General features: G+C 43.2%; 1 protein-coding gene across 2 annotated transcripts in view; it reads left to right on the top strand.

Moving 5' to 3' along the window:
- CAMK4 (calcium/calmodulin dependent protein kinase IV) overlaps nt 1–16,977 on the top strand; it is a 310,888-nt gene that overhangs the window by 282,814 nt on the left and 11,097 nt on the right. For both annotated transcript variants that reach the window (XM_027606844.2, XM_027606843.2), the window contains 3 exons: nt 7,293–7,368; nt 11,948–12,074; nt 16,504–16,656. In XM_027606844.2, coding sequence (XP_027462645.1) covers nt 7,293–7,368; nt 11,948–12,074; nt 16,504–16,656 — 356 coding nt within the window. The remainder of the gene's footprint in view (nt 1–7,292; nt 7,369–11,947; nt 12,075–16,503; nt 16,657–16,977) is intronic.

The following is a 16,977-nucleotide window of genomic DNA, read 5'->3' on the forward strand; positions in this document are numbered from 1 at the left end:
TATTTGATATTTGACTTGGGGGCCTGTGAGAGATCCAGGTGGAGGTTACATGTGGGCAGAAGGATATATATGTTTGAAGTTCAGGAGCAGGGGCATGGCTTTTGATATAAATGTGGGCCCTGTCAGCATATAGATGCTGTGTGAAGTCACGAGACTCTCCAACATCCCCAAGGCAGAAAAAGAAACAACCCAGACTGATCCCGGGACAACATCCCCATCAGCAGGCAAGAGAGAAGGAACCACATTTATTATTCATAGAACATCAGATAGTGAAGGAAGCAGCATCGCGGGACAGAATCAGGAATTATGAATGGATGCAGATATGGGGTACAATATACAAAACAACATTCTAACATCTGAAGCTGTTAGCAGTAGGAGGGGCCTCTCTGGCTCAGAAACGGCCCCAGAGGCTGACTGACTCCTGTCTCAGGATTCGGTGCCATCAGCAAGGGGAGGGAAGGAAGAGTCGTGCTCACATCCGTTCCATCCAGCAGATACATGGTCTCACATCCGTACCATCCAGCAGATACATGGTCTCACATCCGTACCATCCAGCAGATACATGGTCTCACATCCGTACCATCCAGCAGATGGCATGGTCTCACATCCGTACCATCCAGCAGATGGCATGGTCTCACATCCGTACCATCCAGCAGATACATGGTCTCACATCCGTACCATCCAGCAGATACATGGTCTCACATCCGTACCATCCAGCAGATACATGGTCTCACATCCGTACCATCCAGCAGATGGCATGGTCTCACATCCGTACCATCCAGCAGATGGCATGGTCTCACATCCGTACCATCCAGCAGATGGCATGGTCTCACATCCGTACCATCCAGCAGATACGTGGTCTCACATCCGTACCATCCAGCAGATACGTGGTCTCACATCCGTACCATCCAGCAGATACGTGGTCTCACATCCGTACCATCCAGCAGATACGTGGTCTCACATCCGTACCATCCAGCAGATACGTGGTCTCACATCCGTACCATCCAGCAGATACGTGGTCTCACATCCGTACCATCCAGCAGATACGTGGTCTCACATCCGTACCATCCAGCAGATACGTGGTCTCACATCCGTACCATCCAGCAGATGGCATGGTCTCACATCCGTACCATCCAGCAGATACATGGTCTCACATCCGTACCATCCAGCAGATACATGGTCTCACATCCGTACCATCCAGCAGATACATGGTCTCACATCCGTACCATCCAGCAGATACATGGTCTCACATCTGTACCATCCAGCAGATACATGGTCTGTGGCGTCAGCAGTGTTACCACACGATCTCTCTATATGTTTTATATGTGTAAAACTGTGTTGAGGATTATGGCAAGCACTTAGTTCACTCCAAGTTAACCAAATATATTCTGGCCTAAGATGCCTTATAAAACTGAGGCTAAGAAGATTGTCACCAACATCATCCTCCCACTTGTCATATTCTCTTTGGTTTAGAAGCAGTCTTTTAATGTGCTTGTCATCCTTGGCTTCTGGGTCCCCATACCATAAATCATTTTCTGTGCTTACCTCTTTATGACCGTAAGCAACTACTTCCAGCACAGAACCAGCCGTGCCAGAGAATTCACAGCGCTGAGGACTTGGCTCTATTATTATCCATGTGAGGGTGGAATGTCGGGGAGAAGCGGTCACAGGAAGGGTGACTGATGACAAGTGGGTAGGAGACTTGCTTAAAATGTATTCTTTGGGCCCTGAACACCCACAGAGTGTCCTGTTTGAGTGTTGTTGCAGAAAGGATATGCATAAAGTAAAAATATTTCAAAAGAATTATTAGTGATAAGTATCAGTAAGATTTATAGCTCCTTTAGAGAAAAAAAGTGGTATTTGCCATACCTCACAGAGTTCAGAGTCCACGTCCATCACTTTATATCTGTATCTCCATATCCAAAAGAGATTCTTGTATGATGTTAATATTAGGATGAGTTGGGTTTATATACTGATACTCCACCTCATCTCACAAAAATGGAAAGGCAACTTTTCAACAATTAATACCTCTTCGCTGTTCCTAGGCCAGCATTCATCACAACTTTAAAGTGAGCAGGAGACCCAATGTGATTAAGATTCAGAACAAATACTGATTACTCTAAGATGGGAGGGCTCCGTGGGATCATAGAAAAGTGAATTTCATAGAAATGAAACTTTCCCAGGGTAATAAAAATAGGTTGTGTTTATTTTTTCCTCTTCTGAAAGTACTTAGGTGTTCTCAAATATTTGATTTTCTCTTCAGGGTATTATTAAAAAAAATAAAAAGTAAGGTGAGGAAAATAAACAGGCTATCATTCTTCACCCATTTGTAAGATTTATACGAAGAGAAATATCATGCAATCTGTGTGCCAAAGAAGACATTTTAAACAGCTTCAATGAAAAATATTAAGTGCGAGTTGGATTGACTGCTGTTTGTGGTGTAAAAAGATGAAGAGCCCAGGAAAATGGAAAAGATGTGTTAGAACATACAGTGTATCACTTGGGTTTCAAAACATCCTTCAAACTTCTTTCCTGCTCTACGCTAACAAGTCATAGATAACCAAAGAGATGGAGGCCCCAAATGCCTCCTCAGCCCTTCTCGACCTTTCACACTATGACATGGTAGCATGGAACTCTTCTGAGATTCACTGTAGTAAACTGACAAGGCTGCTCCTAGCCAGAGGCAACTCCTTCTGGAAACATCTCAACTGTATCCCAGTCTGATTCACACCTTCGTTACAACACAGCAAACTGCACTGGGACACCACCTGCCTTCTCTTGCTGTCAGAGCAAATACTGCACTTGACAGAGCTTCACATGTTGTGCCCCGTTCTTGCCAAATATAGGCGACATGGTGACAAAGGACCACACGTGGTACAGATGCTGAGGAAGGCCCAGTGTAACGTCTGCGCTGCTGTGGGGACTGCTGCTGTGCTCAGGGGGCTGCCCTGGGTTCCTAGCCACGTTCAGAACAATAAGGGAAGAGAATTTCCAAACACTGCTCTTCTGCTTCAGAGAAGTCCCTCTTTCTCCTTCCACAGTGCTCACTCCTCAGAGGCAAAGTTTAGAGGGACTTCTAGACGCCGTGGACTTTTGTGGTCTCCAGAGAACTCGGAATTCAGGACAAGCCTGTACAGTGAAAAGCCCCACGGGGTTTCCCTCAGCTGTAGGAGGGGGCGTAATGCTGCAAAGTCAGAGTCAGGCTTTAAGATGAAATAGATTCTTTCCCCATATGTTTGGAATCACTAAAACAAAAGCCCTGACTGACTGGAATCTGCGGGCGGGCCTCGAGCTGCCTCGCAGGGGCTCATCTCAATGGGACGGGCCTGGGCTCTGGCCCCAGGGGTGCCCCAGTTCCTCGAGCCCCCTTGCCCGTGCCCGCCACCAAGTCTCTGCCTGTGTGCTTGCTCCAGCCAACCCGGTTGGCTCTTTCCTCATCCGCTGCCCTCTCCCTTTGCCTGGTTAACTTCTCTAGTCCTTCACATCTCAGTTTAAACTTTGCTTTCTCTACTCACCTTCCCTGATCTTTCTGAGCAGGTCAGCCCTCTATTAGAGACACCCTCCCTCCAAGCGCTTCCACTTGCCACTTTGCATTTCTTCATGTGGTTTTCTGGATCAATGTCTTCCTCCCCCATGAAGCTGTGAGCTCCGTGATGGCAGAGAATTGTTCTCTTGAACTCCCCGTTACTCCCCCAGCACCACCTAAGGCAGTGTCCATCATACAGCAGGTACTTAATAAATAGTTCATGATTTGTTTCATGAGTGAATGAATGAACCTGTGGACTTCATTCACCTTAGTCTCCTTTGGATTCGTCTTTCTCAAAACAGTTAACAGTAGTTTGTAAGAAGTCTTCTGGTAAAGAATGCCACTCTGTAGTTTTAACTCAATAGGTTGGGAGGGATTGACAAAATGAACATACAGTCAGTGACCAAAATCATCCCTCTGCTTTTCTCCTACGGCTTTAGGAAAAGAGGGGAAACCTAGCATCAGTCGTCCCTATCAGTGTGCCATAGGGCATACCCCATGCTTTTTATGTAGGACCATTCCTAGAACTGGTTACAGTGAATTTATTTAAGAAAATGAAATTCATCCCAGTCTGTGGATGGACCCTCAGTCTCTAGATGTTTTAATGCTACCATGATCTTATAAAAAACTCAGCACTCTGAGATCTAAGTAGGATATTGGTAAATAAACATCACTAAAGTTGGAATTTTTAATATATATTTTATATTCAGTAAAGATTGCTTTTTAAAAAGTGAAGCCTGGTATCTTGGCAACTCAGACCATTTACCAAAATTATTCTGTGTTGGAGCTTGGAGGATGAAGTGTCCTGGGAGCTCTGTAACATTTGGTGTTAATGAGCAATAACATGAAGGATAAGGTAAGTTTAGGAAGTGGTAGTAAACTTGGACCCACTTAGAAGACAGCCAGAAAAATCAATAAAGGATTATTGACTATTTTAGAAAAGATTATTCTAAATTATTTTAAATACCTGTTTAAAAACTGGATCACACCTCGAAATGATTTTCTCCCCTACTTCATTTTGTTTGTTTGACAATGAGGTGAGAAAAGACAGGAAGGAGAGCTGACAGTGCTTATAGCATTAAAAGGCGAACCAGCTGATGTCTTTTCTTGAACTAAGTTGGAAGTAATCAACTGTTTCTCACCTTAAGAAAAATCACGAATTTGCAGAATCCACCACAAGGACGTTTGATACCTAGGAGACTTGTAGCACTGGTATGTTGGAGCCTACAATTTATTCTAGAAATCTTTGGCTCTTGGAAAGGGTTCAGATACATTACAAAGTATGTTCTGCTGGTCCTGAAGTCAAGGTCATGTTAACAAGGAAATATTTAAAGGTTACTGGTATCTGATTGAGTCTAGGTGCTTAGAGTTTGTTTCCCCTAAATTTTGTGTTATGATTAGTAAATATTATAAATTCTTTTTAAGAGAAACTTATTATGGAGGGCAAAAACATTCTATATTCCTTTTGTCTCAGTTAACTTCCCCAGGGAAAGTTTAGCTTTTCACACCACAAGTTTGCCCACATTGCAGCCTAATAATGCCTTACAAGGAACCGAATTGCCTCTGGAGGGTAAGGTTACACCCTGTGCTGGGAAGGGAGGTCAGATATTGCCATGTCAGGTAAGAAACCCAGATGCCCCATAAAGTGGATTCAGAAAGAATTTTGTTCCGTGGTATTCAGTTCATTTGGGGCCTTAGCCTGGGAGCTGTAAAGAATGCCAGAAAAACACCTGGCCTTTGCAACTCTGGTGGGACAGGTGCCCACAGGGCAGCACACATTGTAGGCGCTCCCGCAGGAGGAACGGGAGTACAGCAGGTTCTGGAAGTAGAGTTCAGGTCCTCTCTTCCTGTGTAAATGATCCTTCTACTAATATCACAGTGACTAGCAGCTTAAAACTCAGAGTAAACTTGGAAATCAGCTAACCCAATTCACTTAGATTTTAGAGGTAAAAACAAGTCCCAATTAACCCAATTCACTTAGATTTTAGAGGTAAAAACAAGTAGAAGACTCCCCAGTGTATGTCTGTATGTTTAAATGTCCATGTAGGACTTGATAGCACTTCACGGACAGGAAGACCGTGGGGAAGGACTAACAGTACAAAGTGTGCATGAGTTCAGCTGCCTGACTGGAATACCTCTCCGCGGTGTAGACAGCGGCAGCCGCCCTCCTGACAGTGGCAGCCTGAACTGAGTTTCCTTTGAACTCTGATGAGCAAAGCATTTGCAAGTGGGAGTTCAGTGTTGGGGCCCAAAGGAACCCCGTATGGGGCCAGATTGCCCTGGAAAAGAAAAGCTAACCTGAGAGAGTGAATGGTGTTGGCAATGAGCGTGCATTTTTCTTAATTATGCTAATTAAATCTGAAGAGGAAAAATTTCTAGGAATAATGTGTCTGTAGATGAGAAAAACTTCTTGGCCCCAGATACCGTGCTTTAGAGGGTGAATCTTGCTGAATGGCTGCTTGGAGTGTTACATTGCCCACTCTCATTTCACCGTAGGGGCTCTTCATCTCCTGTATTTTATGTAACTCAGTTTCTACAGGGAAGAGAATATCCTGATTGCAAAGGATGGGTGGGGGGATAGTATGGGAAGATACCAGTGGAAAATCCACTGTGTTCCTTCTTCTAAGTCACATCCAAAGTCCCAGGAGGATAGCTTCCTTCCAGAGCTCCCTTTGACAGTCTACACTGAATATGACATGCCCAGCCTGCATAGACAGGGGATCCAGCTCCCTTGCTCTCCTGCTTCCAGCTGGAAGGTGGACTGTGGTGCCCCATCCTCAAAGTCTCCCTCAAGGAGCCCTCAGCATTCATCAATCAGCTCCTTCCTCGGGGACCCCACTGACACCTACAGCACTTTTGTTCAAAATAGAAAAAGGCCACTCTGGGCTGTAGGTCTGAGCCTTATTTCTGCATGGATTGTAAAGCTCTCACTTCTTTTTTTTTTCTTCCTTGTTAGTTAGGCAAACAAATAACACCTCCAATTCTTGGTGCAAACGATTGGACCCACTATATGCTCCATTTTCACAGCTCCAACATAATACCAACAGGAAAGGTCTCATCATTCTATACTACAAGGCCGTTTCATGGCTGAGAAGACCTTCCGTTTTCACCGTGGTGAGCAGGGCTAATAGGAGCAGACTTCTTGTGCACAGAGAAGGTCCCTTTCTCCATTCATAATCCCAGACTGACTAGGGACAGCTGCCCTCCATGTAGTTCTCAGTTCTAGGGCATGTGCCAGGGCCCCTTCAAACTCTTGTTCCAGCCTCCCAGCACTTGAGGCTTCTCAGTCTTTCCGACTGTCTGCCCTGCTCCCTGCCCTGTACATGGTCAAATACACACATGCATCGATGCTCCATGCTCCAAGCAGATCTAGATCTCGATCTCAAGGTAGCATCACTGTGCATTTTCCCCCTTACTCTGCTGAACTTGTCTTTCTTTCTTTTCTGCATACAAAGCTCCCTTTGAAGTAAGGGATCTTTTACAACACACCTGATTGGAATGATGTTCCAATATAGACTATCAAAGATAATAGCTTTGCACCCCAAACACAGAAAGACTTTACTTTCTCTATTCCAAAATATTCTAAAACATCTATTCTAAAATAGATGTTAAGAATTGTAGTCCCCTACTTTGGTTTGGGGGGATAAAATTGATTACAAAACTGTTCTGAACTTTCTGTTAATTAATTTCTTACCTGTTGCTTGTTATTGAGATGTAAATGTTAAGTTTAAAGTCCAATTTAACACAATATTCATTCTTCCTGCAGCACCTGAAATTCTTAGAGGCTGTGCCTATGGACCTGAGGTGGACATGTGGTCTGTAGGAATAATCACCTACATCTTGTAAGTGAAGAAAAGCAATCTCTATGGGTACTATTTGCCTTTGCTGTATATTTCTTAGGTACTTAAAATCCTCATAAAAAGCAAGATTACTTTTTGACTTTTGTAATTTTCTACAACATTCTAAATGTAGTTACTGATAGACTTTTTTGAAAACAAGCATTGCATTTTCTTCTCTGATTTTCCTGGGGCCAGACCTTCTGTCCAGAGCTTTTCTACACCTCATTCTGCAGTGAAATGTATAGCAGATTTGGGGAGCAATTCACTATTTGATGATAGTAACGAATGTGAAACCCAAGTCCATCTATTTAACTTGCCCTTGTTTACTTATTTACATCTTGTCAAAATACAGTATCACTCCTTTTTAAAGGGCAGATGGCTATTTAATCTCCTAAGCAATTCCAGACAGGGGCATTTCTTGTCAGCAGTGTTTTTAATGTAATTTGGCTATCAGTTTTGTTTTCTGTCTCTGTTAGGTCCTCAAGGACCTTGAGTTTAATATCCTAAACTCAGAGAAACCTTTTTCCTGGTAGAAAAAGGATGAGCTAAATCTCTCATTCTCTGGTATCCCCAACGCCATTTCTGAGCTTCTGTCTACTAATAAAAAAGGGGTTTCAGGAAATTTGCCAAAGAATTGATGGAATTGCCGAGGAACATGAGGAAGATAAGCAAGAAGGACTGAGGAGTGTCTGGGAAGACTGCCGAAGAGCAGCCACAGAAGCAAGATATCAATGAGTTCCAGAGTTTAATTCAAAACAAGTAGATTTGGTTGCCATTTGGAGGACACTGCACAGTTACTTGTTGAAACCTGTAATATTCAAACTATAAAGAGACTTTAGAGGGTATAAAAGAAAGCATATTAGTCGGTCAGGCTGCTATAACAAACTACCACAGGCTGGGTGGCTTCAACAACAGAAATTTATTCCTCACAGTTCCAGAGCTGGAAGTCTGAGCTCAGGGAGCCAGGAGGTCCGGTCCTGGTGAGAGCTCTCTCCCTGGCTTACAGACATCTGCCTCCTTACTTGTTCCCCACATGGCAGAGAAAGAATGTAAGCTCTTTGATATCTCTTCTTCTAAGGACACTAATCCCATCATGAAGTTGGCCTACCCTCATGAATACATCGAACCCTAGCTACCTCCCAAAGGCCTCATCTCCAAATACCATCACATGAGGACTTCTCATCATAGGAATTTTAGGGAGACACAATTCAGTCCATAGCAGGAAGAGGTTTGGGATTTTTTTTTTTTTAATTTAATAGTGATCTTAGAAAGTGCAGTGTCTAGGTAATAAGGGCTAGAAGGAAGGTAACTAGGGTACCCCCAAACAAATTAGTAAACTCTAAGTTCACCTGGGTATATTCAGTCATCTGTAGCCAAGACAAAAATGTTTAACAAGCAATCCAGTAAATAGCCATCTGCTACAACGTAATGTCAAAAGATAGTTTCAGTGTTGAATTCCTTGTGTATCCAGAATATACTAAAGCTTGAAAAACATTTGGAGAGGTAGATAACCATGTTTTTTCTTAGGAAAGTGCAAAACTGTTAGACAATGTGCTTGTCATCATAAGTGCTTAATTTATTAAAATGAATTCCTGAGGCCACATCATGGAATTCCTTCAGCTTACATTTGAGATCACTTCTATACTGGGAAGAAAATATTGGCTCCTGAATTAGGTAGGTGACATCAAATGAAAATGCAAACCATGCAAATAATGCATCAGATTTGCCCCTAAAATGGCAGTGTGCCCAATCAATTGCAATTTCATGCTGAAATGTGATGGGGGGTGAGGGGGGGAAGCATTAAGGATGTACAAGAACTCAGAGAGATGGAAAAACTACATCACATTCACCCTGAGAACCTGAAAAACGGAATGAGTAAAATTCCATGACATGGTCACTGACCAGGGAAAATGAAGAGAAAAAAATGTGATTGTTGGAGAAACATCTTATCATAGCCCTGAAAATAATTTTAAAAGTCTGCCAAGGACCTGGGGCTCCTGGGTGGCTCAGTTGGTTAAGCATCCAACTCTTGATCTCTGTTGAGGTCTTGATCTCTGGGTTGTGAGTTCAGGCCCCACGTTGGGCTCTATGCTGGATGTGGAGCCTACTTAAAAAAAAAAAAAAAAAAAGTCGGTCAAGGTCCTTTCCCTTTGTTCACTTAAGGTCATTAATTAATAGTTGTTGGTTCAAAGTGTGCAGTGGTAGCTCCCAAATGAAAATATATTATCAATGCTGCTTACAACTAATGTCCTTTAGTGCTGGCCTCACTTCTGTCAGCCCCTAAGCCCAGGGTGGTTTTATCTAATCTGTAGTTCATTAATAACTGATGAAGTCCACCAGGTGAGGTTCACTGGGACACTTCTACAAGATCGGGCCATTGGACCTATGTATCTCCTTTATTATTATTAAAAGTTCCATAAGGCTATTTTGTGCTATGACCTTTCTGTTTCTAAGGATGACAGTAGACTGGAAATGAAAGCCATTTTGTTGTTTCTCACAGGAATTCTGGCCCCTCTACCTTTTATACTTAAACCCTTTGTACCTACAGACAAAAGCAACTACTGCAATGCTCAGGTCAGAATCAGAACCCAGTAACATCAGAGATTCAGCCTCTCTCTCTCACCTTTCAACACTATAGTTCTGCCCAGTGGCTTGGAGGTTCCCTTAGTATACATTCACACTTCAGGCCTGGATAATCCTAATATCCTCCTAAACTATCATTGTCATCATTCAAATATTTCCATGTCTGAAGGCTTTTTGCCCTGTGTGTGTGTGTTGCTCTATGTCACATGGCTTCCATTTTTGGCATTTCAGGCTATGACATAAACTTCTTACTTCCATCACCAGTGCACACATTTACAGGCTTGTTTGAGAAGTGAGAAAGGCATCTGAGCACTGTACCTTCTGAACTGTCATGTTTCTTTCTAGATTTCCAGAAGGGGAAACTTAATAAGAGTTTCTTAAACTAAGCCTGGAATGTTAGCTAATTTCTCCATGACTAACAACAATAGGCTATATTTTTCTAGTGCTGTGGATGGCACAGGAGGGCCAAGTAAGGCTGAGCTACCTCCTTGTCAAGATGTGGACCTGGGCTCCCTTCTCTCCTTATGGAGCAGCAGGATTCTCTGTGTAGACTGCTGCAATGGGACAGGAAGATTCCCTAGTCTGTGACTCAGCACTGCCAAGCCCTGTCTTTTCCTGGCTGGCTCCAGAATATCTAAAAAAAGACAAAGACTATCCCAACAGGGTGTTCCCTGAGCAAAGGATGTGAGAAAATGTTTCTCTGTAGAAACCCACTGCACTAGAATACACTCAAACATTTCATGCTCTGCACCAACACGACCAGCTTGAAGGAAGAATTTGGGAGAATGTTTTTTAACGTGTTCATTCTTTTCCCCCCATTTTTTCTTCAGTACAACACATGCCCTGGGAGGGACTTATTATTTATAGTCCCCTTTCGATCCCTAGTGATTTCAGAACCTGTACCTGTCTGTAAACAGTGGAGGGTTTGGTGGGCCCCGACCGACAACACACTTTTCCTCTCTCCCTTTAGGATGCCAGAGATGATGCTCTATTTCTCTTCTCCCACTTTCCCCATTCATTTATAGGCTGACCCTCTAGTGCAAAATGAAGGTGAATGTGGGTCTTTAAGACAGACAGAAGTGAGGGTCACACACAAGGCTGCATGGATGCTAGCTGCTCATCTCTGTTGGCCACATGTGTTCACTGTGTCAAGTTTTAAAAGGCCATTTCCTGACCAAAGTCTTACTTCCTGTCTTTGTTCACTCTGAAATTCAAACTGGAGTGGGATGGAAATCTAATACTTGACTCATTTCTATGGAGGAATTCAGTGAATGGGGCTGAATAAAAATGACAAAAAGCTTTTCTGTCTACCTCTTAATTTCTCTATTCTCAAAAATCCTAATTCTTGGGTGCCTGGGTGGCTCAGTCGGTTAAGTGTCTGCTTTCCGCTCAGGTCACAATCCTGGGGTCCTGGGATCGAGCCCCATGTGCTCATCCTAGGGCCTCCCTGCTCAGCGGGGAGCCTGCTTCTCCCTCTCACTCTGCCTCTCCCCTGCTCATGCTCCCTCTCTCTCTCACTCCCTCTCTCTCAAAAATGAATGAATGAATGAATGAATAAATAAATAAATAAATAAATCCTTAAAAAGCTCAGAAAAAAAAAAAAACCCTGATTCTTCCACTTCATAATAAATTGGAACTCTAATCAATCTGTCTTCTCAATTCCCGGTGAAAAAATTACGCAGAAAGTCATTAGCATGGTGCCTGTAATAACGTTAGCTATTATCCTTGTTGTTGTTTTGTATCATAATTATTGATGTTATTATAAACTCTATTTAGAAATTCTAAGTCAGTTTGGTACCTGTTCTTACTTCCAGAGGACGTGATTGTGTATTTATACAGTCAAAAGTGAACTGTAACAAGGCAGTTACACACTTGTGCTGAGGAGACTTGCATTCATAACAGGAAGCTTGGAAAGGACAGTCTGGAATTTCTGCAAAAATTTGATGAGATACATTTAGGCTTCTAAAGACATATTATTCCCTATCTTTTGTCCTTCTAGACTTTGTGGATTTGAACCATTCTATGATGAAAGAGGTGATCAGTTCATGTTCAGGAGAATTCTGAATTGTGAATACTACTTTATCTCCCCCTGGTGGGATGAAGTATCTCTAAATGCCAAGGACCTGGTAAGTGTGACCAAAACAAAATGAAGTAAAATCTTCACATTCATTTTTAACTAATTAATGGGCAGTATCCTTTTTAAAATTTGCCCCTCTTAATAATTGTATTTTTAATAAAACAATGCACATAATGCATTTTTCTTGTAGATCACAGAAAAACAGATACTTGACTCATCACTTGCTGAATTATCACAACTTAAAAATTACTGCAGTATTAGTGAGATTTTACCACCTAGTCAATGTAGAACCTTGCTTTTGAAGCCAGCTGTACTGAGTGAATTCAAACATAATTTAGAATTCCATTTTAACAGGGCTTCCCTAGATTACCTAGATTTGATTATACTTTGAATAAAACAACATTGCATCTTGAAAGGTTCAAACTTACTGAAATATCGCAATATTAGCATTAAGTCCCATCATACCTTACGGGGCATCATAAACAAGTTACAGTCTACTGATAGTTCACTTTGTTTGGTTTTTTGTTTATTTTACTTGGGTTCTTGCTTAAGCTAACACTGAAGTTTGCATAAAGGAAAGACATACATTCTGGCAAGATGGCCCACCTGTTCTAAAATAAAGGGGAGATTAGCTTGGGATGAAAACATTACCCATCAATTGTCTAGAGAAAAACCACACAGAAATAACTAAAACCTGACTTTTGAACCACAAAAGCTAGCTCTCCAAGGGATCTTATGAGTCATCTAGTCTTTCCTTCATTTTAAAAGTTGAGGGTGCTGGGGGCACCTGGGTCACTCAGTTGGTTAAGGTCACTAAGTCAGCTAAAGTCATGATCTCAGGATCCTGGGATCGAGCCCCACATCCTTGGGCTCCCTGCTCAGCAGGGAGCCTGCTTCTCCCTCTCCCTCTGCCCCTCCCCCCTGGTCGTGCGTGCATGTGTGTGTGTGTGTGTGTGTGTGTGCGCGCGCATGTTCATGCTCATGCTCTCTCTCTCTCTCTCTCTCAAGTAAAAAAAAAAAAAAAAAAAAAAAGAGTTGAGGGTACTGAAGCCCAGAAAGGTGAAATGATTGTCCAAAGTCACACAGCTTCCCAGCAGAATGAATGATCCAGGTTTCCAGCCAATGCTCTTTTCCCCTCCAAACATTTCCTCCTTCCCATCCATATTCTTTCATGGAACAAACCCCTATAGACCATGACTTTTCAGGACGGCCAGGCAGAGAGGCAGTGTGTGTGATGTGTGGAGGCATCCTCCCAACTCCTCCTGCAAGTCAGGCCCCACGCTCCTAAACACCTCTTGAAGCCATCCACTCCCCTCCACTCCACCACCACTGCCCCCGCCCGCCCCAGCCTCTCCTGTGGGACCTCTGCCACAACCTCCCTCCCCACCTCCCCCCGTGGCCTTCCCACCGCCTCCACACAGGATCCGGAGGAAGGGCCTAAGAAATAAACCACATCCTGTCACTCTCCTGCTTTGAGGCTCTTAGGGTAAAATCCAAAATCTGTAACCAGATCTACATAGCACCACCTAGACTGGTCAGGAGTCTGTCACCCTGCCCATGCTACCCATTTCGCTGCCCTGTCCGCTGATGGGCTTCACTCCAGGGCACCAGACCCACCAGTCCCTCATCAGGGTAGCTCAGGATGTGGGCCGCTACCCTACTGTTCTTCCCTCCTTTCTTCCTCCCTCTCCCTCCCCACCATCTCTCTCTCTCTCTCTCTCTCTCTCTCTCTCACACACACACACACACACACACACACACACACACACACACACACACACACACATACCCCTCTCGCATGAGTAAGTCTTATTGTCAAGCCCTAGTTGCCTTTGACATCCTCCTGGTGGCCTTGTCTGCCCCCCCTCCCACCGCCCAGCAATCCCTCCTTCCCACAATTGCTTTGTTCCTTCTGCCACATTGTTCCGTTGCCCCCTGGACTTACTCTTTCATGATGGTTGTGACTTATATTTACTTGTGGGAAGAGCTTCTTTAGCTAGATTGTAAGTTCTGGGAGAGGTCGAGACATGTGTGCCCAGATCTTAGTACCATTTGGGCGTAGAGTACAGACTCAGCAACTGTTTTTTGAATGAAACGATGAATCAGGAAGTAGACCATGGATTTTTAAAGTCTGACATATCTGGATTCAAGAGCCCTCTTGGTCATAACCTAGAGGTGTGACCTGGGGCTTGTTATCTAATCTCTCTGCTTTAGTTTTCTTTTCTGGGATGATTCCAGTACCTTTCTCTAGATTGCTGGGAGACTTAAGGGCTATAATGCAGGTTAACTGACTACCACCAACTAACTCCCTAATAGTTCCTTTATATAGCCCTCCTTCCATTTCTTTCATCGCTAATAAAAAATCAAATGGGTACAAGGGTTAGCTGTGGTATGCCTTCATTCAGCTAAATCTTACCTTTGAGCTAATAAATTTATAAAACTTCAGCACTAAAGGAATCCTTGCGTACCACAGATGTGTACCTATCAGCAGCACCCGCATCTATTGTGAAATCAGCAGGGGAACAGTGCCGATGAGTGGTAAGGTCAGGTTGTAAGGGGGGCTGTAGGATTAGGGCAAGGCTTTGGGGTTGAATCTTGACAAGGTCACGGGGCTCTCTGACCTTCAGCAAGTTTGACAGTTCAGTGCATCCGTATCTTCAAATGCAAAGATTAACGCCAACAGGTGGGAATTTGGGGGTACGTACTGACTTTCAGTAAGTTCTTCATATTTTCACGAGGAGGATGGTAATGATGAGGAAGATGAGGATGATCGGAAAATGGGAGGGAAAGATCTCATTGTGAATTGTTAAGGATTAGGTACCGTTTGTACGAAATTATTAGGACATGTATCCCGCAGGTGACAGCTATGACTGCAATCAGATTTTTATTTACTGCTGTGCATTCATTTTCCTTAATCATCTGTGCCTCCCAATTTTTAGCATAAGCAGCCTCACATCTCTGCCCTCTACAAATTCTGTTTCTCTACCCCAAACACACATTTCTTTGCAACTTTTGCAGAAAAGAAGAGGAGAACCAGATATTTGTTCTTATTTTGACTTACTGCCTGATTGTGCTAGCCCGTACTCAGTTCTTGTTAGCTTAACAGAGTTAGAGAAGACCTTGGGCCTTATATCACCCATAGCCCCCATTTGCCACATGGGCAGATGAAGGCCAGAGGGGTGGACTGCCCTTGGAGGCACTGCGGTGTAGTGGCCACAAGATGAGCTCTGAGGTAAGACAGACCTGAGTTGGAATAGAGCCTCCACCAGTTACAAGTTGTCTGGCCTTAGTTAAGGCACTAAATTTTTCTGACCTTCCTTCCATCCCTCATTTATGAATTGGAGCTAATTGTTCCAAGTTGATAAGGTTATGGAAAGAATTACACAAGTTTTTAAACATTTTTATATGTATGTAAGAATGTATTTACAAAGGAATTAAGGTGGAAAAGAGATCATATAAGAAAAGGGCCTAGGAGAATGTCCATAGGCACTCAATTCGTATGTCGGTCTTTGTCCAGACTCACAAAAGTGGGTTAAGAGATGTAACTAGAGCTTGAACGTGCCTCCTAACTCTTAACAGTCTCTACCTCATTCCAGGTTACCCCTTCTGAGCCCAGGGCCAGGGATTATTTTGGTTGTTGATCTTCCTGGCAGTTTATTATCTGCTCATTCTCAGGGATCAACCTCCCAGAATGGTCTGCCATGGTTTGAATCTAGTCCTTTAAACAAATCATACCCCTAAACCACTGACACCCCTTTACTCCAGCACTTGGCTTATTCCTTCACAACCTTCAAGGTATTAGAGTGAATTTTATCACAGAATGATGGAATAAGCATAAAAACTATACTATCTCTTTGTTGCCATTTAATCCCCACCGATGGGACACCTGGGTGGCTCAGTCGGTTAAGCATCTACCTTCGGCTCAGGTCATGATCCCAGTGTGCTGGGATCGAGTCCCGCATAGGGCTCCTTGCTCAGCGGGGAGCCTGCTTCTCCCTCTGCCTGCCACTACCCCTGCTCGTGCTCTCTCTCTCTGTGACAAATAAATAAAATCTTTTTAAAAAGATCCCTTCAGAAAGCATGATGAATGCACGATGATTCCATCCCCATTGAGATGCATCTGAAGTTCTAAATCTAACTGGTGCTAAGTACAGCCTAGAATTATTCAGATGCTGGTTCTCCCTCAAAGAACTTCCAGTCCACAGGCGACCAAGAACCTGTTTCCTTGACCTCCCTTGGAAAGCCACCTGCCAGTCTGGCTTCTCAGGTGGCACACACCACTGTCTTCTCAGCCCCCTCAGCGACTGCTACCTGAAGCTATCCTTACAGTGACCACTGAGGGCTTAAAAGCTTTTTTTTTTTTTTTTTTTTGGTATAGTTAGTGGTACTGCTAGGAAAATAGAATAAAACCTAGAAGTTCACAGGCTGGGTCACTATAAAAATCTCCCTAAGAAATCTATGGTTCTTCATCATTTCAGGTCAGAAAACTAATTGTTTTGGATCCTAAGAAACGGCTGACTACCTTCCAAGCTCTCCAGCACCCATGGGTCACAGGTAAAGCAGCCAATTTTGTACACATGGATACTGCTCAAAAGAAGCTCCAAGAATTCAATGCCCGGCGCAAGCTTAAGGTAAGATATGTTTTGTTTTGCTCTGTTTTGTTTTGTGTTTTGTTTTGTTTTTTTTAAATCTCTCTCTCAGCTTGAACTATTAAAGATAATTCCATTTATTCTTCATCTAATATTATTCAGTCTCCTGTGGTACCAGGGAAAATCCTGCCTTGAAATCCCAACAATACTGGTGTAAAGCCACTGAGGGTCATGTTATTCTCTCATAAGAACTCATTGTTAATAAAGGGAAATGTGTTATAGGTTGAGATTTACTCACCAAATATATGATCACTGCTTCTCATTTAATTAAGACTGAACTGCTTAAACAGCATTGCTCAGGAA

The sequence above is a fragment of the Zalophus californianus genome, chromosome 5 (genome assembly GCF_009762305.2).
Source record: "Zalophus californianus isolate mZalCal1 chromosome 5, mZalCal1.pri.v2, whole genome shotgun sequence".
In the NCBI taxonomy this organism is placed as follows: Eukaryota; Metazoa; Chordata; class Mammalia; order Carnivora; family Otariidae; genus Zalophus; species Zalophus californianus.